Genomic DNA, 27,945 nt, shown 5'->3' with positions numbered 1-27,945 from the left:
GGGGCTGGAGCCTAGTTATCAGAGAAAAAAGTTTAGCACACATTAGCAGGTGCTCGGCTGGTGGCCTGTCTCCGACATGTCAAACTGGTCTGGAAGAGACCTCTGCGGATAATTTGAACTGGGAGAAGTTTTCAGCTGGTTGTAATCCGCAATCCTCACTTACTGTTTTTTTGGCAGACACTGAGTAACTATGCAAACCACAATAAAAAACAAAAGCACCAAATTCAGATATGTATGTAATACTTTTTATTTTTTTCAAGACAAAATGGCTGAGTGAAGAGAGTAATGCAGACAACAGCTGAAAATAGAGTGGCATCTCCGTAACTGAAAAAACAACAACAACAAAAAATCTGTAAGTCGAGCAAGAACTCATGAATGTCGGCCAATGACCTTTGGTCATCAAACAGAGAAATTAAGCCATCACAATTCATCAGGAGGGAGAAAAACAAACTGATTTGTTTTGCAGTGACTCCGTTCTGAACAGAGCATGTGTGTGTGTGTATAGTCATAATAAATAATGTCGACCAATGCCGTAGGTCAACTTCAAGTTCAGTTCAGAACAAATAGCTTGAGAGTAAATACAGAACACAGGATGAAATCAGGCTGAAAACTCAAATGTACCTCAGTACCATCAGCAATGATAACATGTACCAAACTTTTTTCTTTCTATGATTTCTGGTATATTTAGAATATGCCTTGCATATGAGATGTACCATATTTAAATTATAAAGCACCATGGTTCTTTTGGCAATGAAAAACAAAATTCAAAATAACAAAACTGTAGCAAAAAAAAAAAGAAAAAATGTTTTTTCAGATTGATGTTGGATTGATTGCATATGACAAAAGGTCTTTTTCAAAAAACGGCTGGAATGTTATCAGGTGGTACATGTTCAAGGACAGTAAAAAGTTGGCTACCGAGAAAACCCAACAATAGCTTGTATTACTGCATATAAAATGGCAGGAGAGAAAAATATATAAAACAAACTAAAAAGATATGTACAACCACCTGTTTTTACCTCATTGTGGTCACTCCAGCGGGACTGCCTGAAAAGGCCATTACATGACCTTTCACCCCTTGGGAAACTCCACAACATTTTATTTTTCAAAAACATACTTATTTTCAAGCATACAAATTATTCACACTATATTATCCTGCCAAATTAAGAAAATATACGGTGGCAGCTTGTTGGGATTTTTTTCACTACAGAAAAAAAGGGTACATTGAAACCTTTAAAGAGTACAGGCAAAACAGTTAAAAATACAGGCTCCAACATAAATACTATAAGTGCCTACACTAAGTGAACATTAATTTTAAATACCATTCTAAATACAGGAAAAAAGTAGACCATAAATGTGTTTTGAACATAGGAACTTACATGAGTGTGCATTTTCCTATGTGTTTTAAGTTCTCTCTATATATTTATATATCATAAATCTCTCCCCGATGCAAATTTTTGTTCAACCTGAAGTGTATAGTAAAGGCAGAAAAGATGAGAGACACGTTCATTACAGTTCATTACATAGTGATCAAGTCCCGGATGTCACCAAGACAGAAAAGAGAATTTAAAAAAACAAAAAAAGAAAACAAAATTTAAATAAGGTTCTCCCCTAAAGATATTGAAGTGTTACTTTAAAAACTCAACAACACAATTTACTTATCTTTTTAAATCAAATTTGTAGATCTTTCTGTACTGAGCGGTATATTTCTATAGTTGGTATGAAGCAGGATATTTCTATGGCGGTTCCTGCATTGATACCCCCGAGAGCCAAAGTGATGTTTGGCTCTCAGGAGGAGACATGGCTGGCAACAGTTTCTAGTTCTTTCTCTTTTTTTTTCTTTTTATTTTTTTAATGCAAAGCAATGACACCAAACTAATCTGTCAGCATAAGAGCAAGTTTTTTCCCTTGAGCGTCCGACTGTAAACTGGGAAAATTGAACAGTGCACGTAGGTAGTCCCAGATCTGAAATCCGGTCCTCATTTTATACTCAACCGACTGTACCTCCGATTAGAGAGACAGATACAGAATCCAAGGCAGAGTGACAAGTGCTATATCTTCAACAATGACTGGTGATGGAGATTTTAAAAAAATACCACAATGAAGTCTAGAGCATTTTAACTGAAAAGAACACAAAACATGTAAAATTGACTTTTAAAAAAATGTGTAGAAGGGGGAAATTTGTTGATTTTTTTTTGATCGTTTCCAATGTGAGTTAATAAAAATGTTTCAGATTACTTAAGGGTTCCTAACTTCTAATGCGGTAAAGAGAATAAGCGCTATAAGGACATAACAATTGAATTGTAGCGACACCTGGTCAACCCACACCCACCCTGCTACCCTTACCCTCAGACACCCACCCTAACCCCCCACCCTCACCCCAAAATCTGTCTGGCTTAACTAAAAAAACCCACTCTGGTCTCCAAGTGGCTGCTGGCTACACTGCTGCCTGACTGACACAGAAGAAAACATAATTCTGTGCTACCTACAAAATAAAAACTGCAAACTTTTAATTTTCAAAGAAAATAAACACTCTGGAAAATTAAGAGCTTTACGTTGGTTAAAAACAACTCGTCAGACTACCCTCTCAGTGTGGTACACACGTACCGGAAAAACATAAACACCTAGACCAAAAACTCTACACACCTACTCCTTTTTTTAGCATGTAACATGCCAGTAAACAGAATCATAATCTGGAGAATAATATACATGAGTCAGGCAGATAAATGATTTACCAGAGGTACACATATTTTTTTTTTCTTTTTCGTTTCAGCTGGTTCCTTATGCTCCGCTAAGTCACAAAACAACAGGGTTGCACAGGTGCTTGATGCAAGGACCTGCTTATTCCATATGTGCACAAAAATGTAATCTTCTCTAGCTGAAACTCCGAGCTTATAGCAAAAAGGAGGATTAACTAATGCAGGTAAAATATCCAAGGCACTCTTTGTTGTCATTTCACACCATACTGTTAATTTCATTGCTGTTTGTCAAAGAAATATTTAATGGCGCTTGTGCCTTTCATAGGCAGCCCAATTTCTATATATTTATATATATAATCTTATCTCAATCTTGCATGGAAAATCTTTCACAAAGATCAGTTTTAAGTGTGACCCTGCTTGTCTTGATGTTTTCGATATTATGACACTGTCCACTATGTTTGAACACAAAACTGTACATGATATGTAAAACAGTATGCACTGTATGCAGCATGGGTTCTCATAACTAGCTTTTTTTTTACGTTGAAGAAATCAAAACAGCAACACATGTACAACCAAACCCACCAGCCGAGGACAATTTTCTCTCTAAGTAGCCAAAACACACCGAGCATGCTGTCCAGTTACAAAAAATACAAAACGTGTAAATTATTGCACAATAGAAAGGCTCAAAAGTTTTGATGCAATAGTATTGCCCCAATGATGGATCATGCATTCAGCTTTTTCCAGTCGGGGATGATAACAGGGCTGTACCGTGTACTGGTGTCTAACCCTGTTGTCCTTTCCCCTCACTTATTGGCTAGTTAGCCAGGGTCGCTTTTTAGCTGGGGGAGCTGAAAGAGAGAGAGCTGCCAGCATGCTGCTCTTTGCCTACTCAGTCTTAATGTCATTAGCCAGAGGGCGGTCGCTGTGCCACTTCTTCATGTGTTTCTCCAGAGTGCTGTATACACTGAAAGGCATGTGGCAGATTTCACATTTGTACACGTCCTTGCCCATCTGTCCGTGGGTCTTCATGTGGCGGGTGAGCTTTGAGCTCTGGGCGCACGCGTAGCTGCACAGCTCACACTTGTAGGGCCGCTCTCCCGTGTGGCTGCGTCGGTGCACTGTCAAGTTGCTGCAGTTCTTGAACACCTTGCCGCAAAACTCGCAGGTGTCACTGCGGCGGCCGTCCTTAGAGCTCGGCCGGCCGTTCCCATTGCCGCCGTGGGGAGTGCTGGCCCCGCTGCCGGTGCCGCTGCGTCCTGAAGCAGCCCGCTCTCCGTCAAGTTCACCGGGCGGAGTGGAGAAGCGCAAGCTGCCATTTTCTGACGAGTGCTCAGATGAGGAGGCAAAGGGCGATTGTCTGGAGTCCCCACCTGTGAAGCTGATGAAGGGGTCCTTGAGTTGTCGTGAGGCAGCATAGCCAGCAAGCCACTGGGAGTACACGTTCTCCGTGTTCGGGATAGTGGGCGTGGGGGGATCGAGGTCTTTCTCCACCTTGATGCGCTTGGAGAGGGGACTGAGGGAGCCGGGGCTTACCCTTCCACTCAGCAGCTTCCTGGACAGGCTGTCTGTGGATAAAGGTCCCAGGCCGTTCATGGTAGTGGTGCTTCCATCATCTGCTCGATCTGACTCCATGGCCGAGTCCTCGTCACCGGGCTCCTGGGACGAGCTCCGGCGGTGTGGGTGCAGTGCCTCACTATTCTGGTGGTGGCGGGCTCCCTCTAGCCGCAGGCTGAAACGATAGTCATTCCTTCCCTCCCCTTCTTCTCCGACTCCTGGCTTAGTCTCAATTTCCTCCTCCTCTCCATCCTCGTCTTCTTCTTCCTCCTCTTCCTCCTCCTCTTCTTCTTCCTCTTCCTCCTCCTCCTCCTCGTCCTCCTCTTCTTCTCCATTTTCAGGCATCAGGCCATTGTTCTCACTCTTGAACTTGGCCACCACTGACTTGAGAGCATCTGTGGCACTGCCCATGAGATCACTGGTACCGGGTTCAGGGGAGCTCGCAGTGGAGAGGCCGTCATCTGACTTGGCGTTGAGCACAGAAGACTTGTTCTGACAGTGCGTCTTCATGTGTCGTTTCAGTTTGCTGGCCTGGGTGCAGGCGTGGTTACACAGGTGACACTTGAATGGCTTTTCCCCCGTGTGGCTCCGCCGGTGAACAATTAGGTTGCTCTGGAACTTGAAGGTCTTTCCGCAGAACTCACAAGACTTTGCCTTGAGAGGTGTGCCTGGCTGGGCGGTGTTGGAAATGGCATTGGGGGTGGAGCGTGAGCCAGATGGTGACTGAGAAGTGGAGAGGGGCGGCGTGGCTGAAAATGGAGGCTTTGAACCTGGCTGGAATGGCTGCAGCAGCCGTTGCATAGGGCTGGGCCTGTTAGGAGAGAGTGGCGGGGAAGCTCCTGTGGCGTTCCCTGCCAGCTCACGTAGACGTCTAGAGAAGTCCATTGGAGGGGCCTCTAATGGCACTGAGTTGAGCCTCATCACCCTGTCAAAGGCGCTGGGATGGTGTGTTGCCAAAGCCAGGTCATCGGGGCTGAGGTGGTGGCGTGGGGGCGGGCTGAACAGTGGCGGTGTTCTGGGGTAACGGCCCTCGCGAGGCGTGGACGCCGAATCCCTGCCAGAGCCAGAGCCGGGCATCCTCAGGAGGCTGTAAGGACTGCCATCCGCCAAGTGGACAGCATGGAGGGGAGGCTGAGAGGAGGCACAGTCACCCCCCATCCCTGGAGCTGCAGCCACGCGGGGGGTGAGGGGGCTGCCGGGTTCGCTCTCCAGGTAGATGCGGAAGCCGTGGGTGTTCTGGGCATGCTGGAGCAGGAACCAGGCACTGGTGAAGGGCTGCTTACAGGTGGTGCAGGTGTAGCTGCTGGGCTCATCTTTATCTGAAAGAGGGGACACAGAGAGACACAACCATTTTAACTGACCAGTTAAAAATTATTTAAAAAACATTATTGAAACAACCAACTGCTATTACACCATACACTTCACTGACAAAGTGAGGTTTGGAGATTAGATTAGTCTTCTTAGTCAACTAAGATTGCATCAAGTTAAGCCTCCGTTTTTTACTACATAAGAAGTCACTTTTAAAGTTAAAAATAGAAAAAGTAATCAAATATTCTTACTGAACAGCCAAATCTGATTCAATTGACATTACAATATGGAACAAAATGTCCAATATGATCATCAAAAACTAGAGAAACGGTTTGTATTTGAAATGGACTGTATCGTTTTTATATTCTAGCAATGCCAAATTAAAAGCCCATTGCATCATCAGTTATTTCTGGCCAAAAATGACTGTGATTATTTACAAAATCTTGAAATGGAAACAAAATTGGATAAAAATAGTTTCTCTTAACACTAAACATAATTTTTCCCTTTTACTTTTGTGATCATTGAGCATCTTACCACATTGCATTTAAAACAAATAAAATCTCAGCTGAAATATAACACAAATGTGATAGACTAAATATGCATTTAAATATTGAATGTATTTTTTTAAACTGCCATTCGCTTGCAGTAGCTCCTTTAAAAAAGAATGAATAAAACAATAATGAGAGGTATCTCAGGCAGCAAATACACAATTTACACAGTTGAGAAGGCACAGGAATATTTCAAACAATAATTGACTTTCAATAGCACTTGCACACTGACCGGAGATTTGCCTGACAATGCACGCCTAATCTCGTTAAACACACTCATCTTCCCTCCAATGCCGTGTTTACAGAATTAGCAAGGCTAAAGTGGGACATGTATCTGATGCTGCATATTAATGCTGAATACAAATAAGAGGTCACATGTTAATAAATTGTACCAGCGTTTATCACAAAAAACACACATTTCGCGGCGCAAAGAAGCGAAGGGGAAAATTGTGTATGAGTGTTTGTGTGTGGGTGGGGAGGCGCCTATGAAAATGCATTTCATGCATTACTTTTCTATTTCTGATATTTCATGCTTTATGGATTTATTTAAATCCTCTCAGGTGAATAGAAAAGGAGAAGAAGGGGAAAGCAGAAGTGAGAGATATGCAAAATAAGAAGCATCCGCCACTTGCAAATGTGCTCCCTCTTTCATCTTTTGCCTTTCTTATCCTTTCTTCTCTTTTTTTTTTCTTTTTTCACTGGAGGGCATTTTTCTGAAGTCATTTGCAGACAGTGAACCCAAAACCATGGCCATACTGTGCTCAAGAGGGAAGAACAAGAGAGAGGGAGAGACGGAGATAGGCCACGTGTGAGTGTGTGTGTGTGTGTGTGTGTGTGTGTGTGTGTGATTGCGACTATGAACGATCCCTAAGATGTCGGATGGACAGTCTTGCATGTTTTAAGCCTGCTGTGGCTGAGAGACAAAGGGGTGAAGAAGGGGCAGACAGAGAAGACGGCTGCTGAGAGAAAAAGAGGGATGTTGTGGGTGAGCAATAGACGGAACAGATTGGTATTTTGTGGTTCTCCTTTCTATCTCATGTGTCCGCCACCACAACAATCTCACTTAAAGACCAGAACACGGCATAAAATGTGCACCCAATCAAACCTCCACGCAAACCTTTTTCTCTTGACTGAAAAGAGTTGGAGGGGGGGGTATACTGGTAAATTATGGATCATTACAATCTGCAAAAATTACAGTTAATTGCTGCCACCTGCAAGGGGCTTTGACCCACTATGGAATTTTTCCATCATAAAAAAGCCATTTGCCCATACACGTTTTTGCTCCCTCGCTCATAAGCACAAATAAAATGTGCCCATTACACTGGCTTTGGCTATATGTATGTTTCCTGATTATGTGTGTGTTTTTATGGCTTTAAATAGAAAGCCCCATATCACTCGTAAAACGGTTGCAATAACCTGGCCTCTCCTGTTCACTTTGCTTTGATTTGCAGCCCAAACACACTTCCTGAACCCTGCCTTAATGTGTGATCAGGGTGCATATGCATGAGGAGGAAAATAGATGATTTTTTTTTCTGTTATTGTGAAGAGACAGAGATGGGGAGGCTGGCCAGAATGTCGTCTTCTCCTGCGAGACACTGCCGCGTCCGTCAGAGGAGAAAAAGCACTGAGGGATCGCGGAAGTGAAAAAAAGAGGCAGGGGGGGAAAAAGGAAGGGAGCGAAGTAGGGAGAGAAGTGTGGCGTGAAGGGGACACTCCTAATGACAACCCGCCACGTTTCTGAAGGACGCAGGAGCCACAACACAGCACTTCAAAGCCGCTAGTCAATTCATTTTCTTATGTATCAAAAACAGCATGTCTTGCGCTATGCAATCACAAGTCCATCTTTGGACGTTTGACAACCTGTGCTCGTGCTAGAAGCAGCGACAATAATTGTTATTCCCATCCAGGCAGTGGACACATTGATGGGCATCAACAAGCCGAAGCAGAGCCAGATTCACAACAACGGCAAAGAGGATATCTAAATAAGCCCGCAATTGTCCTTGATAGCTGTCCTCAAAGGGATGGAAGGACACATATTCAAAAGGAGAAAAGACATTCTGACAAGGCGTTTGACGGCCTTGAAGGGTTTTTTTTTGCTAGTAAGAGAGAGCAGAGAACTGTGCAAGTGAGAAAGGATGATCTTATAAACGAGCCTGTCCTCTAATGGAATAAAGGAGAGCTCCCTCTCGCTCTCTCTGTCTGTTTCTCTCCTTCCATTAACTCTAAGTCTGTGGAGAGTTAGGGGCTGGAGAGCAGGAGAGCTGGGGCTAATGCTGGATCTCCAGGTCCCTTTGAAATAGGATCAGCAGAGAGGAGAAACCACACTGACAACCCCTTAGCTGCCATTTCATGGCAGAGGGCTGAAAGAGGGGACTTTTTTGGGGGGGGGGCAGAGGCATATAGGAGAAGTGAGAAGGGGCAGGAGGATCAGGAGCAGAAAAAAAGTGTAAGAATCAGGAAAAAGAGAAATATAAAGAAGCAAAGCAGCAGAGCAGAGATGTAGAGGGAAGAGAAAGGGCGGGTTAACAACTCCCTTCAAAGCCATTTCAGCACATTGCAACACAAAGCACGGGGAGGCTATTATGGTGTCTAACGGACACAGTGCACCGCGATCAGGCCGAGAATATGATCCGGGGCTCAAACGAAAAAGCACAAGGCCGTCTGACGCAAGGGCAAGGGGGAAATTATGGCGCCTTAAACGGCAGATATGGCTGCCTTCTGCTGCTGACACCACATTCAATCGGCCGCACCAGACAGCGGCGTTGACCAGACAAAGCAACACACACAAGCAGTCTAGGAGGCTGAGGCATCATGTACACTTTGCTCATGCAGATTGCTCTATTGTTGGTGACCCAACCCCCAAACGCCAGTCTGACACTCACTCACTCAATCACCACAAACTATACCACCCCCTTCCCCCTTTATCCCCTCAGCCAAAACACAAACAAACAAAACAACAGACGTCAAGACAACCATGACCTTGACCCAGTGTTGGCAGGTTAACGATGCGTTAAAAAAACTGTCATCAACTGCCTCTTCCTGCCTCATCTCTCAATCAGACCCACCATCTATTGATCGTCTTCAAACTTTCCAGCCGTACTTCCAAAAAAAGTATCAGACTTTGGCTTGACCTCCATCTTTCTGTTTTTTTGTTTTGTCCTTGACCAAGCCTGATGGCAGGCTCAGGCCGTCCTGGTGTGACCACGCAGCTCTCACTGATATTGGTCATTTAGCTAATGGAGGAACAAGCTAACAGGATTAGCTTGCAGGCCCTTCCAAAAGGAGGAAGAGGAAGGTGTGGCATGTCACCGCCATTTCCCCAAAGCTCTCAGTCGCCCCGAGGCTCAGGAGCACTCACACACACCTGAAAAGTGATTATGCTAATAGCAGGTCTTTGCCAATATTCATAAGTGTTTATAGGTGTTGGAGTGAGTGCCTTGGGAAGACGGAGGGTTGTCAATACAGTGCCTCTTAAGAGTGCCTCAGCCGTATCTGGCGTTAATGTGATTACTACTCTGTTTATGTCATTAGGGTATTCACAGTCAGGGATTGGACAGAGGTGAAGGGGGAAGCAGGAGAGGACAGGTTGAGGAAGAAGGTGGGGAATTAGCGGAGAATCCAAGGCGCCCATTAGAGCTCTTCTCCAGTGTCCTGCATTTTCTTAATTTGTCTGCATGACTTTCACCTGACTTGAAGGTCTAAGCGGAGAAGAACTGTTAAACTAGGGAACGAAAATCACTCATCAGGGGTTTCAGAGTGTGAGAGCAGCTTTAGTATTGTTTCCACCCAGCAGTCCAATTTAGTTTTTACACATTAGAACGATTATTTTTGTGTTTCCATTGTCAAAAGTTATGGATGGTACCATCAGAACTGTCCCATTCCAATTTTTCTGAAACTTTCACATATCTGTGGTGCCATGATTAAAGCATCTGCCTCCACAAACACATTTTCTAGTTTTGGGATGGATTGTTCATTTGGAGTGGTATTGGAATATATATACATCTGGTATTCATAGTTGCCCACTTGCCCAAACTTATTTTTACGACTTGATTTTAAATCATTTTAAGTAATCTTTTTATCTTGCCCCTGTTGTCTGCACTTTTGCCATTTTTAAATTTTGATTTAAAAATTATGAATCATTTAGTAATTCATTTTAACATTTATATGTTATCTATTTACTCTTTGATATGTCTTATATTTAATTGCTGTGCAAAGCACTTTGAATTGCCCTGTTTAATAAAATGTGCTATACAAATAAAGCCGTCTTGCTTTGCCACAGCACCACAGTATCAGAGTGCAGAGCATACTCTGGGCACAGATGTAGCGACCCCAGGCATGGTGAAAGTGAATTCTGCTCCTCTCATTCATCTATCTGATCTGATCAGATCAGCTCTGACCGCATCGACATATCAATTATCCACTCCACGAGTCACAAACTGCTGCTGAGGAAAAAAAGAACTAATGGAGAGTTCTGCATGCACTGCGTTCAAGGACCCACAAAACCTCAGAATTTAGAGAGGGGACACAGAATGATACAAGGGGACACATGCATTTAAAACTAATTGAAAGTTTGCTGTCATGATACTAACAGGTGGAGCTAGAAAGATTGCAGTCCATTAATTGGTCAAGAAAGATTAATAAATTTTGCCCTACAAGAACTCAGTGCTCAAACCTATTATTGTTAAATATCCCACTGATTTCGACAGACTGTAAATTTTCATCCTGGTCCTTCTTCTTGTGAAAATGTTCAACAAGGTGAGGACGGAAATACAGCATGAGCTGGACAGAGCAGTGATGAGGCTATTACTACTACAAATAACCACCGACTAATGCCTGCACAGGAAACGCTGAACAGATTTATAGTTTAGGTACATGTCTGTATGGGTTAAGCACTAAGAGTACCAGCAAATGTGTTTGGCTTTTATTTTATTGCATTCATCAGTGTTTCATATATGTTATCACCCAGAGAAGTTTCATCAGTCCCTGCATCTGTCTCCTATTTGTGTAAATACCTGATAGAGCAGCTGGCTGGCCTTGACCTTCCTCCTCACTTCTCTACCTCTCTGTTTGTCTGTTTCCCTGCCACAGCCTCACACACACTCACTTCTTTGTCCCGGGCCAGACTCGTTGTGGTGCACTCAGCCACTGGCCACAGACAAAAGGCTTGTTTGACCAACACTTGTTCCTGAGACAAAGCCGGATGCAGGAAATACGGTTTACTAAACAGAAAGCCAGCCAGGGAAATAGAGCAAAGGCCTAAATCCCCTGCCTTTTTACAAGCCCGATGTGGACTGGGGGCCTGGCTGGTGTTGGAGCCACACATCACACAATTGGGAGAAGCTGACCACTAACCACTAAACACACGGAGAGAAGTAAAAAAAAAGTGGAAAGAGGCTGTAAGAAAAAGAACGGAGAGGGGAAGGAGAGTGAGACAAGAAAAGGGAAGCTGGCAAGAACAAGCAAGAAGGGGGGAGGAGGCAGATCTCCAGATAAAGATGCATGGTGGTCTTTGAGGGCCTGTGCCCAGGATAAAGTAATCTGCTGGCTGTGGCTTTGTCTCCAATCAGACTTTCACACTTCTTACCTTTCCTCTCCCCTTCTCCTTCTCCTGAAAGTTGATAAGAGCAACAGTGGAACTGAGGCGCCACTAAGAAACCATTATGGACAGATGGCACCCACACAGGGGCCAATGAATGCATGCACCATACACAATAGACAAATGTGTGTGTGAGGACAGTGTGTTTTTCATATGCATGCGTGTGACTCTCCAATAGGCATGCATGCTCATTGTTAGCAAGTATAACCACGTGACTGTGCTCATGTATGCATGCATTTATGTGTGTGTGTGTGTGTGTGGACATTAGTGTGTAACACACTTGCTACAATCATTTCAAAATTAGCATCGCTCTTTGCTGTTTCCCCGCGTAACCCTACTCCCTTTCATCTTTTCTTGGTTGAACTGCATTTGAACTGACCATCCACCCACCTATCTGTCTGTCCGTCTATCCCTCCATCTACCCATCCACCCCAACTAAGCCCAGCTGGACAGCTTCGTGCTTGGGTGCGGCTCGGTCCGGCAGACCTTATAATAGCTCGGGCCAGCCGCATCTCTGATGCAGATCATTATTTGCTCTCTGCTTACCAGCGACGGTGGGAGGCCGCACGCTGTTGTTTCTCATCCCGGCTCTAATGGTACAGTGAAAAGACCTCTGGGCTTCTAAGCTTAACCAGTCTAATTAAATGGACCATCGCTTATGTAAGCATCCGCAGAGATTATTTATTGAGTTGGGATCCGCTTCACAGGATCAAACCGCCGTCAACAAAAGCCAACACTCGGCAGAGAAGGTATTAAATAAAGGAGTGGAATCAAAGAAAACTGCAAACTGCCAAGTGTCAGTTTAAGCACACATATCCAGGTACATAAGAAGACTTAATCAAGCAGGAGTATTTTTGGACCCGGGCAATATCCCAGATGGGCGAAGAGTCTCTGAGCACTTCAGAGGGGAAATGTGAAAAGTGTTCTGTCAAAGAAAAGATACGTCTCAATAAACTGCAGCTTAAGGGGGAGGAGGAGAGAGTAAAATAGGCTAATGAAGAATGTAACGGAATAAAATAGAATTCAATAGAATACAATAGTGCAGACATTTTCGCCTTCTTTACTTTCAGAGTACAGGCTGCAACATTCAGATGAGAGCGTCCGCTGTCTTTCCTTACAAGCATCATCCGTGTTTGAAGTGTACAGACAAGAAAGCCTCCGTAAGACACGAGGCCAGCAGCCTGAGCTTCACTATCTCTGCATAGCTCAGCTTATGACAGGCTGGCGTCCCCGCAGAAAGGATGGAGGGGGACCAGGGAGGTCGACTAGCTGCACATTTCTGCATAAATCTCCAGATAGATAGCATCAGGAGAAGAGAAACAGGGGAGGGAGGCAGGCAAGCAGCGGAGGATGATAAGGCCCCCGGGGCAGGGCATTCGACACTGTCAAAACTGTTTCGTCTCTGGCTATTGGACGAGTGGAGCGCGTTATGAGCCTGCATACCATTTGCCAGGACGCGATTCGGCTTCACCGGAGCATACAGGGCCCTGTATCTGACCTCTGTGCTTTCCCCCCACTCTTCAGTCTTCACAGACATGCAGGGAACCGGACGGAGCCGCACAAGTACCACATGGAAAAAGGCTATGACGATATGAAGTCACATTATTATACAGCTCTGATCATCAACAGCTTCAGTGGTGAATATTCTGAGCGATATGAAGCACTGACTAAATCATGAGCAGTCAACATGTCAATCGCTGTTATATTGTCATAAAAAACAAACAGCTACAACAGAGAAAACAGCAGAAAAACCTGGACGATAGCATTGTTTTATCCTCATTTTCCTACTGCAGATCCACATTAGAGAATACCAAAGTATTTTTTCATGTACTTCATTTATCCCCACAACATCAGTAGGTCACGGCAGCCTTGAATAAACTATGATTTTACTATCTTGCTCAAAGACACTTTAGTAGGAATGCCTTTTCTTCCTCTCATTCTAAACACTATCGAATTTTCTGGCAAGTGATGTGCGATATTATCACATCCTCTAAAAAACAGGAGGCTTTCCATCCTGGTAAACTGTCTTTTCCACCTTCACACAGCAGTCTTACAAAAAACAGGGTGTCTACAGGTATCTGACACTTATATTTAATCCTTTTAACTAATCTTCATCTTATTCAAGCTTTGCATTAAAATGTAGAGGAAGAGTTTTATGGTTAATAGAGTGAGTTAATGTGTTCATCTACATTTTGACTACAGATGAGTGTAAATATTAAGTAAAAAGACAGGGCTTGTTTTAGTGCTAGGCTTAAAGAACTTGACTAATTTTGACAAAAAAAACAAGACCTCACAAATTCAAATTTAAGATTTTTTTTAAAGGTATACTATGCAGGATTGTATGTGACTGTTTGTAAAAATGCTTGTTTTGCATTTTTAGCTTTCTATATTTGCATCTTTTTGACTCTGTGTCTCTTGGATTCCTGCTGCTCACTGTCTGGCACCTGGTCACTAGCTTTTTTTTTTCTTTTTAAAAAAGCCCCAACCTCACCTGAGTGCTGCAGGGGTACACGCCCAAAAATGCCTCAAGCACAGAATATAGAGAAAAAAACAGGCACAGGGCACAGTCTCTACAGATGAATACACCTGCCTTGTATACTATATAGCAAATCCTGAATAGTATATCTTTAATAACTTTTAAGGCCTTATATTTCTAAACTTGAATTTGAGTCATTTAAGACTTTTTAAGGCAAATACCCTGAAAACGTGAAGACCGTCTGAAAGGACCATATAATGTGAAATTACTAGCAAGCACTTAAAGCCTATAGCATGATACAAATACATGGCCGGAAATAATTTTGCTACAGGGTCGGGGTGGGACATAAAAAAGTAGAGAAGAAATGAAAATGAAGTCAGGAGGCACTTATGAGCCCACAGTGCTGAATGATGGAGGCAGTGTTGAAAAAGAGAGGGGAGCGTGAGAGTGAGTGAGCAAGATAGACAAAGAGAGAGAAAGAGAGCAAGTGAGTGAAGAAAAGTTGAAAAGGAAGAGTGGGCAGTGAGGGTTAGAGACTTCGCCTGATCTACAGGCACAGACCTGCAGTCAGGGTATCTCTGAGCTCATGGAAGTCCAGACACACACAGACACACACATACACACACACTGAGTCTGTCTGGACTGAGTAAACACTTCAGCCTGTCTGGAGGATAGAGTCATTCCCTCTCCCTCTCGCTCCGTCCCTCATGCAGCCTGCATGCTCCCCTGTTACTCCTCCTTCCATCACGCTATTTCCTTAACACGCTCTGATGACAGCACTGAGAGAGGTTAAAGTGGGTCTGTCTTTTACAATCGCACATACACACACACACACACTGACCCTCACACATGAACACTCCCTCACCTTCTTATTTTACCTCTGAAAGACTTGCACATACACTCTAAATCTTTCTTTTCCTAAGCTGAAAGGCACACTACTTTAACACCTGTGCCACGATACACCTCTCATCTTCTCCACCCACTCATTTAGCAACGGGCAGATCTCAAAATCCATCAGGCCAGAGTGTACAAGTCTTTTTTTTCTCTCCTCCTACCTCTGCCCGAGGTGCTCCGTCATTGTAAATAATATTTCAGAGAAAGTGAGACACACAAAACGGTCAAAGGGAAATGTAAGAGAGGGGCGAAACAGAGAAAGATACTCATTATCGTGATTTCTGTGGGACGGAGCTGAAGGTAGAGTGGGTTAGGGGTGGGTTTTGAGTTCCAGATGCACCTGGATCACCAGATAAATACCACATTTTCCTGATCTGGTGCTCAAGCGGAAGTCTGGAAAGACACTACTAATGTTGACCCTTGTTGTTTGTTCCTGAACACAGAAGCCCCAGAAGCGTTCAAGCATGGACCATCATTTAGCCAGTGAACAAGGGCTGTTTTAAACATGCAGTTATTTTTCACCCTGCCCTACCACCTCAGGGTGAGAGGACCAGGGCATGTGAGCTTGGGCCAACCATAGCAGTTCGTTATGCATACGAGCCTCAAGGCATTGTGGAGGGACATGGCACTTTAAAAACAAGAGGGCCAGTGTGTTGGAGTGTCCCGTGGCCCCGAGCTGTGGAGGCTGAGGGTTTAACACGCGTCCCATCTGCTGTGTGTGACTGTGCACACGGTGGTCGAGTGGTTAAGGGAGCATCAATAGCCAGACTCTTTAGATCGAGGGGTATCTCAGGGTCAGATGTAGCTCGCAAATCCAATTTCCTTCGAAATGGAGGAATGGGAAGTCGAGAAAGATATGCTTGTACACGAGGTGACCGCAAAACTGAAGTCCGGACTTTTGGATGAAAACTGATTATATCACATGTTCAGTGTATTTTTTTTAAATATCCGTACAGCGTCACAAGTTAAAGTATGGTCTAGGACATGAAGTTCCCTGATCCTGAAATAAGGACATGGCCACAAACAGCAAGACCTCAATGCCCTAACCCACCATCATCCATTCATCCAACCCTCCATTCCCCATTCCATTATTAATTCATCTAGGAGAAAACAGTGCTGGGCCACTTCTCAACCCAGGAGCTTTCCAAATCCTGATTAAAATTGCAAAATGGCCTCCTGTTCAGCCCTAATTCAGCCCCTTCAAGACATTCTGAAAGAAGCAGGAAGAGATGTGGCAGAGCGAGGAAGTGGTCAGATATCCAAAGTGACCTACAAATGTTTCCTTCAGAGCTTCCCTGCAAGAACTGGACACTAATACCCTTTTAAGATCAAAATTAATGCATGTAGGCAGGTTTTTTCAACCCGGGAAATGCTGTTAAAATAGGCCATACACTGCTTTCCCATTGCCAGTAAACCAGAGTCATGTACACGCCACAGCAGAATGTAGATAAATAGGGTTTTCTGTTTTTTGTTTTTTTGTCACATTCAATGAAACGAATGGTACGAAAAACAAGTTAGTTAACCAGTAGAAAGCAGCATAGAGGCCAGTGAAAATGTTATAGTGGTCTTTTTTTTTATCTCTCTTACTTATTCAGTCTTCCTCTCAAACTCAGTACAGACTAATTTTGGAACAATGTTCGAGTGCTGCGTGGGCAGATGATATTTTGTAGCAGCCTGTGTTTACACTGAAAGGGGTTAAAATTAGTGCTACTAACCCAGGTGCTGTACTTCCATCACTGCCGATCTAAGCCGATCGAAACTGCAGTCAATAAATTCAAGCCCGTTCTCATTCTGAAGTCTTAAAATACAGTTGCTTTTGACATTGTGATGCCAAAGCCACCTTTCACATCTGCTTGATACGCTGTGGGACATCAGCTGAGGAGGTGGCCAGACAGAACCATCCGTGGTATTGTACACAGCCAAATGGCTGGACGGCACCTGCTGCGGCAGCATTATACACTGCTTGATGACCTCAGGTTGAAATGCTGCCGTAATGACGCAATATAAGAAGTATGATGGTCCCTGTTCAGAGGGCGGAAGTCTGGTGTTCGCTTCCCATCTGCATGTGATGTTTTTTTCCTACACCTTACCATGTGCTTCCTCATTTGGTGACATCCCGGCGTTGGTTACCATGTGCTTTTGTTACCTAAACATAACCACAAATGTAAACGTAACTCGGAACGTAAATAGTAGATGCAGAAGGACATCTAGAGCATGATATGTAGATGTGGATGTCCACTGTAAAGTGGCAATATGTGACAACTTGGGATAAGAACGTGTTGCATATTTCCATTACTGCCGATTGGAGCTGGAGCCAATAAATATTACTGCTGAGTCATTTGTCCCATGAGTGAATGCCGATTGTAACCTTTCCCATCAAAACCAAAAGCCAGATGTTAGCGAATGTTAGTCTGTGTTTTGTGCAATGGAAAAGAGACTTAAAACTGCAACCCCCTGGCTTGATACCAACCAGAGCCACACCTTTATGACATGTTGTCTTGGACAAATACCCCAAACAAATCAAACAAGTCAAGGTTGTATTCTACATTTCAGTGCACAATATTTTTCCCCCCAATGACACAAGACCACGCCAGAGAAAAGACTGCAGGCTTAGAACAGGGATGAATGCAGCCAGTTAATATCTGCATGTAACGTTTACTATCAATAACAGTTCGTAAGATGGATGGGCCATATGCTTGGCAATGGCAGGCCACGCTCCACACAATTCTTCATCTCCGAGGCGCTCCGTACCAGATTCCTGCTTACTAATTGAAGACATGTGGTCTGATCAGCCACCACAGCAATTCAAGAGAGGCGGGTAAAATGGTGGACAATAGGACCTAGCGTGGCCTAGAGAGTTAACACCCAAAGCCCCCTGTGTTCCAACAAAAGGCAAAATCTGCATTTACATCAGTGATAGGTTATGGCACTGTATGAATCTTTTGAATAATGTTTAACACAGCTACCTGTGTCTTTTCAGTTACATCCTGTGCACACCCACACTGTCACTGGCCTGTTAAAAATACAGCATGTGGACCCTTCCGCTTATTCTCCCTAGAGGTGTGTCGGGAACATGCATAGGTCCAAGCAGTAGCGAGCGTGATATTAATTAAGGTAGCCAACCTGTAGGTTCCTTTGTGCCCAGCTGTAGAGCATAAATCAGGCTTTTAACGAGGCTAGGGCCCTAAGATCTCAAACCGTGCTGGAATGCTACCTGCACAGCCATGCCAAAAATCTGTCTGGGTCTAGGGCTCCTATAGATCACTATGTTTATAAGGGGGGCTATAGCGACCTACCCTGGGGAGGGAAGGAGGGGAGGGTGGAGCAGAGGAGCAGAAAAAGGAGAGTGGCAAAAAAAGAGGGGGGGCAAGAGCTATTTCTATTAGGTCATCAGGTTTAAGTAAACCTGTGTGGTGTTGCTGTGTAAGTGTGCAAGTATGTGTTGCATATGTGAAGCCCTACAACATTTTATTTTTATGAGGGCTTGTTATAAGAAGCAAATGAAAAATTATAAGACAGACTGAGCTAATAAGAGACAGACAGAGAGATAAAGACTTTGACAGACGATAGCAGTAACAGGTACAAACAGTCGAGGAACGATCAGCAAAAATAATAAATTCCTTCTCTCCCCCTTGACGTGCACGTCTTTGAGAAATGTTAAATTGAGCTTTTCGACCTCGCAAAGACTTGATGAACAGGATACGTGAAGAAAGCTGTGTGCCTTTGGTGACAAGAGGATTTATTCGCAGACAGCTGCAGGACAGGACACACATATGTAAAGACTGACTGACTGACTGGTTGAATGGCAGACTGAGTCCACCTTCGAGCCATTGTTTCTGCACAGAAAGGGTCCATGAACTCAGACATTCCTTAACAGGCAGTGGCAAGACACACGAACACACAGCCAGGCATGATGCAACTACACACATTCACCAGAGCATATCATGTATCCACATAAAGAGGTCAGAACTCTTGCTAAAGCAATGTGTTAAACTGTACTGTAGTTTATTGTCATGTGCATTGAACAGTGCAGCAGCACTTTCTAATGCAATGCCCTGGAAGGCGTACCAGCTAACCAACCGTATATAAATAAGTCGGCGTGGAGGTGCGGAAATTTGGATTAATGGCTGATCAGGGGATGGGTAGAGCTGGTTTCTCCGGCTGCAGCACCACCTGAGATTTATGGGCCAGATGTTTGTGCCATTGCTTCTCTAACAGACTATAAAACTTCATTTACAGAAAGCAAAGGCAGAGTCTGGATGTCAGGCAACATGCAAAATTTTTGCTGTGCCGATGCAAACATCGACTCTAAATGATTAAAAAATGTAGTTAACAAACTGCTTTCGTTAGTGGGAATTCTTGTTGCATTCACATCTCTGTTTTTCTTTTTTTTCTTCCTTATTTCTCTCTCTCTTGTATCACTTATACAATGACGGTCCTGACAGGAATGTTACTCCACTCCCTGCCAACATGAACTCAGGTTCTCAAGATCCATCCTGTCATTTTGAGAGGGGCTGACAACCTCTGAGTGACACGGAGGTCGCGGGGGCATCGACCCCGGCGGACTGCTTGTGTTGCATTCCGAGAACTGAACTTTGCAGGCTTGCGCAAGGTCAAACTGTAAAGATCCTATACTCATTCCATACGTGTCCAGCTGATAGGCCCTGTAGACAGTCCCATCTCGTGTGCCTTTGACAAGGCCGCACACAGCATAAAAAGATATGTTTGCTCTTAAAACACATGGCCTTTATTGCTCTCGTCCGGTTTCATCACCTTCAGCGTGCACAGAGAGGTAGCTGATGAAAAGAGGAATTAAGGGCAGTGAAAGAACAAGGATATTATCTGAAGAGGAAGGGGTGTAGTTGAAGGGTGTCAAGAACGGTGTAAAAAGCCGAGCAGGGGAGAAGAAGGGGAAAAACAAAAGAGTGGTGGACAGCTTTACACTGCAGCACCGCATTCTAGATTACATTAGTGGCAGCTGCATCCTTTGTGTGGTTTTTATGGCCTGGCCCCAAGAAAAAGCTGCTAAAATTTCATTTAATCTGCTGCAGAAACTCAAGTGTCTGTCAGCCACTCAAACAAGGTGGCCTAAAAGCACCATGCTCTCGGATAACTGAGGCAAAATAACGCTAATAATATCTCTCTCTCTGGCCATACAGGCAGACATTTTGTGTAACCAAAGAGGGCCGCTGGTGCATGGGAAACTGGCCCGCTCTCCCAGTCCAGGGGCAAGGCCCTTAATGGCGGGTGAGGGAACCAGACAGCGTCCCCCTTCTTCCCTCCTTCTCTCTCCCCTCTTTATCTCCACCTCCTGTTCATCCTTCCAAGTCATTAGCTTATGTTAATCGCTAAAACTACCAAGGGTGACCCCCAATTTCATTTAGTATGCCACTATACTTAACAGCAGATGACGACGCAGCTGCTACAGCTGATTTATTAAGGTAAACTAATTGTATGATTAAGCCTATATTTTGTGCTAATTTGTATCAGTTGCAGAGAAATAAAATCCAATCTTCATACAATTTCTTTTTATTTTAAAATACGTCTCCACTTCAAAGCAAAATCCATTAAACCAACACTCTCTCTCATTGATTTACTCCTTTTCTTGTGGAAAATAACTGCAAGACACATATATGCTTTGTGAGAGCAAAGTTTTTCACCTTACAGTCTCTGGACGAAGGCTTGCCAAATTACTTTTGCCAAACGTCTATAAACTGGCCCAAAATCAAATAGGATCTAAACCAAAATTTAACAAGCCACAAAGCCAAAAAGTAGAATGCCAGCATTAAGAACAAATGCTTTATCTCAACTGCCTACTCAATATCCTGCTCTTAAATCCAGATACCCAAAAGTAAATACAAAAAAAGGGGCCCACAACATTTAGCAACAGTGATAGCCTGACACAGGGATGGAGCTTTGACAGCGGTGATAACTGACAGAAAGCAGCGCTACAGGCAGCGGTTAGGGGCAGCTTCCTTCCTGGGCTTTGGGTTCACAAAGCGACATGTCCACGTACGTCCACACACATTTGATTCAGACACACTGAAGGGAAGAACGAGGGGGAGGTGGGCTGGGGCTATTTTGCCGTGTGATGGCACTGCTGTAGCTTAAGGCAAGAAGGAGAAGATGAGGAGTAGGAGATGCAAGAGGGGCCTTTCCTTCGACCTCTCTGATAATAAGATGGCAGGAGTGAGGAGAACTAAGGTGTTGAGGGAGGGAACAGGGAATTGAGAGGAGCCAGGAACAGACCAAGGCACCAAGCAAGTCTAGTGAGGCCGGGTGGTTTCTGTCCGAACCAGATCTCTGCTTGCTCAGTCTGAATGAAGCAGTGACTCTTTAGGAGCACCTGCATACTGCTCATCCTCTTAGGTTTGGCTCATGAGACTGACACGAGTGAGTGAGAATAAATTGTGGCTACCACATAAATCGGAGCAGCTGTCAACCACTCGTCTAGTCTAGCAAGACAGGCAGGCTTTTCTCTTCCCTGTCAAATTAATACAATTCTTAGAATAATCCTAATGCCTGATGCATTTTGTCCAACTGTTACGACCCTCGCACTGTCTTAAAGGCTGTCATGGCCAGCCTCATCGGGCAGCTTGCCAACATGGGAGGGTCGTTTGCTTGATTAAGCTCACCTGGGCCTTCCCAGCTATAAAAGCTGGCCCAGGTGTCGGCTCGCTTTCTCCCTTCCTCCAGCAGACATCCACACTGCATTGTTGGTTTTAGTTTGATTGGTTTGATTTGTCTGTTGTTGTGTGTCTTAGTTTAGTAAATTCTAATTGCTATGACTAAATCTCTTGTGTGGACTACCTCCTTGTCACCTTCACTGAGCCAGTTTGTAAAACACCTTGTTGGGAATGATGAGTTGCAAAGCAAAAAATGTTTGATAAGTTTAAAGATTTGAGTTTGCTATGTTGTATTAGTGCCACACCTGTGGTAACTCTAGTGGTGTGTTCAATTTACCACGCAAGTCAAAAGTCAGAGCTTGATCGCTTTATAATGCAACAAGTCAAAAAACCACAATGTTGATAGCAACACCAGTTCTAGCCAGATTAGCTGTTGTTAGCAATACCAGCTAATGACAGCTGTGTTTTGTGCATAACAGCCACTGTAGCAACATGTCTACCAATAAAAGTTGGATAGTATTGTGTGCATGACAATTTAAATGAGACACAATTAAAACAGAAGTGCAAATTAACAATGGGTTCCCTTTGGATCCTTAAAAGGCACAGAAGTCAATAATCTAAAAAGAATATTAAAATGTATTAAAACAATCTTTCAAAAGTCTTAAAAATGCTGATTTATATAAAAATAGGATATTATTAATTGGGGTTTTTGATGTTGTGTTGTAAAATCTCCAAATAATTGGTAATAACAATTAAAAAAATAATTTATGAAACGCTTCTCATATTACCATCATGCAGATAAGAATAGAGGAACCCACAACACATGTACATTTACCATATCCATTCAAATGAGAAAATAAAGGATTTTTATTTTTTTCCAAGGCAAACCAAAGGGATACTTTCACTACAATATATGTTTTCCACTTGTTCCACTTCCACTCTTTCCGAGTAAAAAATCCGACTTCAGAGGATGTTTACATTTCTGACTGGGAACTCAAAAATTCTGACCTCCAATCACAAATGAAACACAAGAGACAACAAGGCTAAGAGTACTTGAATGACATCAACTTACTTCAAAGAAATAAATGATTTTGGTAAATTTTGAAAAAAATATGCCTTTTTTACTTTCTTGCCAAGAATCAGATGAAAAGATTCACAACACTCTCATATCTTTACAGTCAATAAATCCTTAAAAAATATGGATTCCAGTCATTAACCCAGTTTCAGGGTATTGGCTTTGGGTCTTTCTTTGGGTTGTTTTCTGATGCAGTAGAAATACTGACCCAAATATTAGTTCATATAACTGACCTCATTGAGCTTATACACAGGTGGCTGGTTTGTTTTGAAAGTGGGTCAAAATAACAACTTTTGGGGATGTGATTGGTGACCCAGTGATTTTTATATCCATGGGTACTTGGTAAACTTTATATTGACCCATACTGGGCACCTCAATTGACCCAAATTGGGTTAAAAGTGACCCAGTATTTTTTAGTGCCTATGAAGCTACAGCACGCAGCTGGTTAGCTTACCTTGGAATAAAGACTGGAAAAGTGTGAAACTGAAGTCTCTGCTGGTTGCCTCAACCTCACAGTGCCGACTTTTTGCCCACTTTTTTGAGTTGTTACACTAAGCTAGTTGGCTGCAGCTTCATATTTTAAGTACAGGCATTAGTGTGTTATTGATCTTCCCATTTGTCAGAAAGAAAGAATTAAGCACATTTCCCAAAATGTCAAAGTATTCGCTAATCTCCTGCTTCCTCTGCTGAGGCTGGTCAGTTTAAAGTGCTAAAAGTACAAAGTGAAATTAAATAGGCCGCAGTGTGCAAAGAAATTGAGCTGATTTTAACTTGAATTGCTTGGACGAGGCAATAAAAAGGGCACTTTTCAACCATTGGGAACAATTTAATAAACACGCTCGCTCAAAATAATCTGTTCATGGACATTCACCCTTACCTATTCTTTGTAAAATAGTGTTTACAAAAGGCAACTAACAGAAGAACGAAAGAAAAGCGACACAGAAGCACAAATGGGTGCTAATGAAGACATAGCAAGCTGCAGAGGGAGGTGGGGGGAGGCGGAAGAGATGGGCGAGGGCAAATTAACCTTTTTAATTGGAGAGTGGTAGTCCTCTTTGGACCCTGCAGTTGGATCCAGAGTGCTGACAGATGATGAGAGGGAAATGGCAGGCCTATTACAGGCAATCTGGCCCTGCGACTTGGCAGACCACAGCAGTACCAGAGCCTGGGGAGAACAGGGCATGTCCAGCATGGAAAGCACTCCCTGCCAGACCGCTCGCTGGCAGAGAAGGGCTTGCCTCAATAAAGGTATAAATAGAGAACGATTATCTTGGCACTTTGAACTACGGGGTAAAGGGTTGTCATAAGGGAGTCTGGTTTCTCATCTGATAACAAAATACTACCTGGTCAAGAAAAAGGAGAAGGGCTTTGCTTTAATGAAAGAGAGAGAGAGAACCAGTCTGACAGGTATGAGAGAGGAGAAGGGCTGGGGCGGGAGGCGAGTGGGTGAAGAAATGCACACTGAAAAATTCACACACCATTTGGGTTCACATGGCTCTGCACTCAAGCACACACACACATTTTCAAACCCAATACATCTGCCCGGCGTTCACCGAGGAGCCAGATGCAAGAGAAAGACATCAGAGAGGATAACTTCCTGCCTGTCTGTGTGTCTGGATGCAAGAGCCATGTTTATGTCTGGGGATACAAGGAAAACAAACATCAAGGTCAGCGAGGCTGGAGCCTGTCCAAGCGATAGATAGCCCTTTTCTTAGCATACAGGCCTCGGGTTGAAACCGGGTTTTAGACAGGACACTTAAATGGGATTTCATATTGACTATCGACATAGTGACCCGTGCGCTATTAATGACACTTGTGAACTGCACAAATTTTATCATTATAAAAGCCAAACTGTATTGGGTACCAAATTAATTATGTCATAACAGGTTATCAGTGGTGCCCCTCTGGGAGGTCAAGGGGGTGCATGCCCCCCCTGAAAATAACTGGATAACATTACTGTCTTTAAGACCCCCAATGTGCTCATTTTTTAAGCTGGAGTGAACGTATACAGTACCCCAGGAATGAATCCTAAAACCCAGAAATTAGCAGTAGCACTCCTGGTTCACTCATGTCAAAGTAAGTGGGGTTTTTTGAATGGGTTTTTGGTTAGATGCCTGAAAACAGGTCTGTGGTTAACACAAGCTGAAAAGAATTTCTCATTTACCCCACTCATTAAGTTTTAAGTCTTAAAAAAGACAGCTGCCATCAAGTGGCTAAATGAGACTACAGAATGTCATCACACCGAACACGGCTGTACAGTCGTGTTGTGGTGAGGCAGCAAAGTCATGGGACATCAAGTATCATAGATTGTTATTTTCCATAGAGCTTATTTTCTGAAATGATCCAAAATCCAATGGAAAAATCTCATAGGCTTTATAACAAGGGAACCAGGGCAACGCACACTTCCATGTCGGCTTACAGAAAAACATCATCACTGGAGCACTCTGCTGGTATTTTGTGAAACAAGACAGCCATAGGCATCCATCAGTTACAACCATGTCGACATAGCTTGTCAGGAGGGGAGCTAAATAACATTCCAAATTTGGGCAAGATTTTGGTAAGGGAGCAACTAGCATGGTTTAAAGTGGTCCCTTGAGCTCTCACCTCAAGATATAGTAGTTTTCAACTCCAACATAATACTTGGGCTGTGTGACCCAAATATATTTAGTGGCCCCATCTGGGCACCCATATAAACATTTTCTATGGACGCCACTGCAGGTCATAAGTGCTGAATTTTTCTTGCTTCCACATTTGATAAGAAATACAGCTTTCTCACAATCAATCAAACCCACTTCACATAACGTCCTCCACAATAAACGACAACCAACTCATTCATTGTCTCACTGTCCAGCAGACAGTTGATGTAAACATAATCCTGACGCCTGCTATTTAATACTGACCCCATTAATCTGACATCCATGGACATCTCTGGGTCATCACCACTAAGACAAAGAATCATCAATCCATACCTCCGTTCTTCTCCGACCTCCCTTCCTTCCTGTCTGTCTTATCGGTCCATCTCTCGATCCACACCTTCTCTTTTTATGCCTATCTCTTTCTTTTGTCCATCTGTCATGCATTATGTATTCTAATGCATTTTGAACAAGATGCAGACAACACAGCAGGCCACACAGAGTTGCTTTTCATGCAAAGGATGCTACATGGGGCTGTGCAAGTCCATTAAGTCTCACACTCTTCACATGTATGCCCGTGCACACACGCACACACACACACACTGTGTCACACCATCAGCATCCTCTGTCTGCATCTCATGCACACAAAGTCTCGCCTTCAAATTTTCTCAATCACTCTCTCCGTCTTTGTATCTGTCTCTTTCCATAAACACACACACAAACATACACACACACACACACACACACACATACACACCAGACACAGGCCCGGAGAGCGCACAATCCCCTGGGGGTAGTGGCCGGCTTTGTCTGGGGGGGGGGGGTGAAAGTGCAACTCGCCCCCCCATCCACACACACACACACACACACACACACACAGACAACCCTTGCAACGGCCCCCATCGCCCTCCCCGTCCAACTGGTCTAAGTGTGAGAGCTCTTCTCATACAATCTGCACATATACATATGCAAATTTGCAGGGGGGCATTATAAAAAAAACAGCCATCATCACATGCACACACACACACACACACACACACACACACACACACACACAGAAGCAAGATATTTAGTTGGCTTCAGCACCAAAGTAGCCACGCAAGAGTTTTGGAAAAGAAAAATGTGTTTCTGAGAAATGGAGCAAGAGCTGGAGGGCTGGAAGAAAAGAGCCCAGAAAAAAAGAGGGAAGATGAAAAGAAGAACCTTCTTTATAAATAACAAATTAATGTGAGCATGTGTGAAATACATGCAAATGGGATTGCATGCGTTTACACGGAGACAAACACATGCACACACAGACACGCAAACATGCATTATCCATGTTTTGCCCCGCAGCATGCATGTGATGAATTTATACATAAAAACTCACTCAATCTAGATGACACAAGATGCATCACAACTGTCCTTTGATTCGACATCACATGCTGGTAGAAGGACCTTAGAGACATTTACCAGGATGCACCAGACATCAGCTGATTATTTTATTTTGGCAGGTTTGGACATCAAGTCACTCTTTAGGTTGTGGCTGGGAATTGAAATGCTTTTTTGTAATACCTTAGTTTTCAGCTCAGTTGCCGGAAGAAAATATTCACGATTGTATGTTTCTGAAAACCACGAATATGTTACATTAGCATATTTCATATCAACATTTCTAAAATTGTATTACATAAGCTGACTTTTGTCATCTGGAGGTGGAGGGGATGGTGGATGGTGTTTCACCTAAGTGAGACGCCAGCTAAGTTTCAGACCACTGTGACCACTGTTAGAAACCAACAGCACCAGCTGTCTTTTGGCAAACCTTCACAGCATTTTCACTGGTGTTTGTTAAATGAAACAATGATGTTTTTTGTTTTTTGTTTTTTTTTACCAAACCTGGGTGTTTTTAGCGGCACATTGTAGCATTTCCAAGCTGTGTTGTAGCACTGAACTTAGGTGTTTTCTTTTACTGAACTTTTGTGCTTTTAACAACATATTACAACATTTCCTGGTGGCATTTAAGCCACCCAACCTTTTGGTTTTTAGCAAACCTGGGTGTTTTGAACAGCACATCGGGACATTTTCCAGGGGCGTTTGAGCCACCAAATCTGGGTGGGTTTTTTTTGCAGAACTTAAGTGTTTTTTTTAGCTGCATATCTTGGCATTTCCCAGCAGCCTTTGTGGCATCACACACGGGTGTGTTTAGTGGCTCACCACAGCATTTCAGTGCGGTGTTTGTGCCACCAAATGTGGGTGGTTTTATGCAGAACCTAGTTGATTTTTCAGTGGCATGTTGTGGGGTTTCCCGGCAGCGTTTGTGGCACCAAACCTGGATGTTTTTTTTTTACAGAACCTGGTTGTTTTTGTAGCATATCGCTGTGTTTCCCAGCACCATTTGAGCCACCAAATTGTCATTTTATAAATGACACATCAAGGCATGTTTTTCACCCTGCTTTTCCAGCTGCCACAAAATGTTGGTGCCATACATAACCAAGTGATTTGCAGTATATCTGCTACAAAATAATGCACAAATGTACTAATCCGTGGTTTGCAAAAATGTCCA

General features: G+C 43.6%; 1 protein-coding gene across 1 annotated transcript in view; it reads right to left on the bottom strand.

The window, feature by feature from the left end:
- Positions 1-223: 223 nt before the first annotated feature.
- The window catches only part of LOC121942505 (B-cell lymphoma/leukemia 11A-like), a 43,573-nt gene continuing 15,851 nt past the window's right edge, over positions 224-27,945 (bottom strand). Inside the window, exon 3 of the mRNA XM_042485724.1 lies at positions 224-5,569. Coding sequence (XP_042341658.1) covers positions 3,582-5,569 — 1,988 coding nt within the window. The 3' untranslated portion in view covers positions 224-3,581. The remainder of the gene's footprint in view (positions 5,570-27,945) is intronic.

This window comes from Plectropomus leopardus, chromosome 4 (assembly GCF_008729295.1).
Source record: "Plectropomus leopardus isolate mb chromosome 4, YSFRI_Pleo_2.0, whole genome shotgun sequence".
NCBI classification, from domain to species: Eukaryota; Metazoa; Chordata; class Actinopteri; order Perciformes; family Serranidae; genus Plectropomus; species Plectropomus leopardus.
Note: the sequence above shows the minus strand (reverse complement) of the source record. Positions and strands in the feature narration are given on the sequence as shown.